This window comes from Priapulus caudatus, unplaced genomic scaffold (assembly GCF_000485595.1).
Source record: "Priapulus caudatus unplaced genomic scaffold, Priapulus_caudatus-5.0.1 Scaffold1659, whole genome shotgun sequence".
Classification (NCBI taxonomy): Eukaryota; Metazoa; Priapulida; class Priapulimorpha; order Priapulimorphida; family Priapulidae; genus Priapulus; species Priapulus caudatus.
Genome location: NW_014578720.1, coordinates 43,257 through 46,789, shown reverse-complemented (window position 1 = coordinate 46,789; position 3,533 = coordinate 43,257). Strand labels below are relative to the sequence as shown.

The window sequence follows — 3,533 nt, the reverse complement described above, 5'->3', positions numbered from 1 at the left end:
CCCTACCTTCTCTCTCCTCCTTCATCCACCTCTACCTTCTCTCTCCTCCCTCATCCCACTCTACATTCACTCTCCTCCTTCATCCACCTCTACATTCACTCTCCTCCTTCATCCACCTCTACATTCTCTCCTCCCTCCTTCATCCCACTCTACAGTCTCTCCTCCCTACTTATTTTATGATGCTCCATGAATAAAAACGATTAAAGTATCTTCCTGGTTGTATAAATATCAGTGTTGTATTCGAGTCCACGGCCTCCGAGTCCATAGTCTCCGAGGCCAAGGCCGAGTCCACACCACTCGAGTCCGAGTCCGAGTCTGAGTCCACACCAGCCGAGCCCGAGTCCAGCTTTGATAAAAAAAATTAGGGGGGGGCGCAGACCGACAAGGCCGCCAACTTCTATGTATATGGTCGGTAAAAAAGTGTGGAGGGTGCCTCCTGCCCCCCCTGGATATGTCACTTGTTTTCATGAATAGAAAGTAAAAGCACTGGGCTAAGTTTGTTCTTGTAGCATAAACTTCATTTCTTTGTTTTATTTGTTCAACTATGAAGTTCGAACATTAAAAAAACTGTCAAAGACACACAAGCACGTCGATAGAAAAAATGGCTTGGCATTACCTGAACATATTATTTTGTGATTATATATCACATATCACATAAAGAGTTACATAAGCCCAATCCGGTTTACCATGTAATATGACATTACACCAATAATACAGACGTTTCATGTTCATGTTCCTTGCTACAGAATTACTGCACAATTGTTAAATACTGATCAGAAAATTCTTTCCATAATTGTATAATCGTACATAGTACATGACAGAAAAAACAAAAAGTGCACAAATAAGACTTCAAGTTTAATCACCAACAATACAACTGTTATATCTATTATTTTGATATAAGGACGGACAAAGTAGTTGCAATTGCGCCGCGTATACAGGTTCAAATTTGGGTTTGTTTGTGCTCAATTATTGCAGCATCATACCAGCGCGATAAGGCGATGGTAGCGCAGGGTATTTCCCACATAGTTCCATAGAGCCCAATAAATGAATTTGCTCAGCACAATGTATGGGTAAAACAGTTTAAACAAAATAAACACGGTATCAGCGCAGTGCTAGTTAAATAGTATGTTGAAAACTATACTTGGAAGCATATACGTGATTGCGAACAGTGCTAGCTGGTAGGGAGTGTGCTAGCGATAGCATGCGCATATACTACATCACTGATATGTACAGTTATGTAGTGGCCTCGACCCGAGTCCGAGTTATTGCACTCCGAGGCCAAGGCCAAAGAAACCGGGCTCGAGGCCGGCCTCGACACCTACAACACTGATAAATATGTGTTTCAACATGCAGCATGCCATTCTCCGACACATACATCAATTAAGTACATTAATTGCAAAAACATGCAAAGACAATACGTGCAAATATCTATGCCCGAGTAATTTTGCAGAATCATACCCTGGAAGAAGGTATCTGTATGGGTAAACGTGTTATCATGTAAAGAATATTAAACACCAGATCTAACACATTTGCATTTATTGTTTTCTATGAATGTAGCTAGTATAATAGCTTATTAACTAAAAGCATAATACCATACACATGGATGCAAATAATTATAAGCAAAATGTTCCATTTCCTGATAGGCGTGTAATATATACATGGCATATACCAACAGTGGCATAACAAAAGTTATTGAAGACAACGTTATTGAAGACAACGTTATTGAAGACAACGTTATGTAAGACAACGTAATTGAAGACAACGTTATTGAAGACAAAGTTATTGAACAAAAGTTATTGAAAACAATTAACCTAACATCATGTTGGTACTGGTGTTACTAATGTACAGACATTAATGCAAACCCATGCCATGTCCATGAGTGCTTTTAATACTTAGGTTCTAGTCTATTAGTGCGAAATGCAGCTTCTTGTTAGTAGACCGGTCCATCATCAATGTTATCATCTTCATCATCTCCATAATTCTCTCCATTGTCAAAGTAGGTGGATATGTAATCGGTGCCTTCCTCCATTTCCTCTTCATCATAGTCTTCCTCGTCTACCTCATTTTCATCTTCATTATCGTCATCTTTCTCCTTGCTGAGCTTCTTGTTCTCCTCGTTCTCTTTCTCGTCCTCTTCATCTGAAGCTTTTGCTTCTTGCTGTTCCAATTCCTATATAAACAAGGTCAGTGTAGCTGGCATTACACCAACGATTTTTTAGCTGTGATACGGTATATTATATACCGAGCAGTGGAACCGCCTGCAGTATATACTAACCAATGCTGAGAGTGAGGAGGGATTATGATATACAGGAATACCATGATGGTGAGCATGTATCTTGTAGTCAGCACGACTATTGTGGGGAGAGCTATTATGCATTCAAACTTGTGATCAGATATTATGACAAATTTTTGAGTAACTCTATTTTGAGATAAATACAAATATATTGGCCTGCTAGTGTTAACGGCAGTTTCGACAAACGTTCTGTCTTACTCAAGCTGAATCAAGTTGCTTAGGCTCTCGTCACAGAATGGCAGAAGGTGACAAAAGCCAGAAATGAATCGGCTAAGGTTGGTAGCGGATGGCTATTTGCTCCAATGGGTGTGTCCTGAGCTTGAGGAGGTTTTCATAGACATTGGTAGTTTGTATGCATGGTCGTCCATGTTTATGTTATCCGCACCCATGTGAATTCGGATTCAGTCTCTTATTTATATGTATGGAACAAAACCTTCCTTTACGAGAATCTTAGCCACAAACCAGTCAAGATCAGGGTTAATTAGGATTGGCCATGGGGTTCCTGGGTTCGTGATGGCGTATTTGTGTAGTTTTCTTGTGGTGGAGTTGTGGAAGCTAGGCCTGTGTGTGGACTGCTGTCACCAATGATGATTTTAATTTTCTTTTACATTTACTGAACCTGTCGGGTTTTTCGTATTCAACGCAACTCACATTATTATTATTTTATTAATTAACCTGCTCTGGTTGATTCGTGCTCTGGTCTAGCAATGTGTATGTAGCAGCGTTTTTTCCCAGGGCTCTAGCTCAATTATTCTATCCTGCAAAGCCTCTAGCATCACCAACTACGTTTTTGGTAACAAGCTACCGTGTGAAATTAAAAATTAGCCGACCATAAGTATACAACAGAGGCAGGTTCTAATTTTTTTCCAGTTTCCATCATATACACGCAAATCTGGTATACGGAGCCGCAGGTGTCTTTGCAGTCTGTTTTATCATTGGGGTGTACTTGAAGGTTTCACATTGCAATGTGGGGTTTGTATGCTGTGCTGATTCCATGAATACGAAAGGACATGTCAGAGTATATTTTACAAACCCTTGATGTAAGGTACAAGATGAGGAATCTGATATGTGCCATGTCTACGATAACCTTCTGAAGCCTAGGACCTGCCCGTTAGACAAGAGATTCACTACCAACACCAACCGATTTATTTCTGAATCATGTCACCTACTGCCATCTGGTGACAAGCTCAAGCAACTTCAATCAGCTTGGCAAAAGCATACAGATGAGACGGGATACCAG

At 40.3% G+C, this 3,533-nt stretch overlaps 1 protein-coding gene across 1 annotated transcript in view; it reads right to left on the bottom strand.

Moving 5' to 3' along the window:
* Window positions 1-496: 496 nt before the first annotated feature.
* The window catches only part of LOC106817278 (DNA-directed RNA polymerase III subunit RPC7-like), a 12,286-nt gene continuing 9,249 nt past the window's right edge, over window positions 497-3,533 (bottom strand). Inside the window, exon 4 of the mRNA XM_014821934.1 lies at window positions 497-2,170. Within this exon, the coding sequence (XP_014677420.1) occupies window positions 1,931-2,170 (240 nt within the window). The 3' untranslated portion in view covers window positions 497-1,930. The remainder of the gene's footprint in view (window positions 2,171-3,533) is intronic.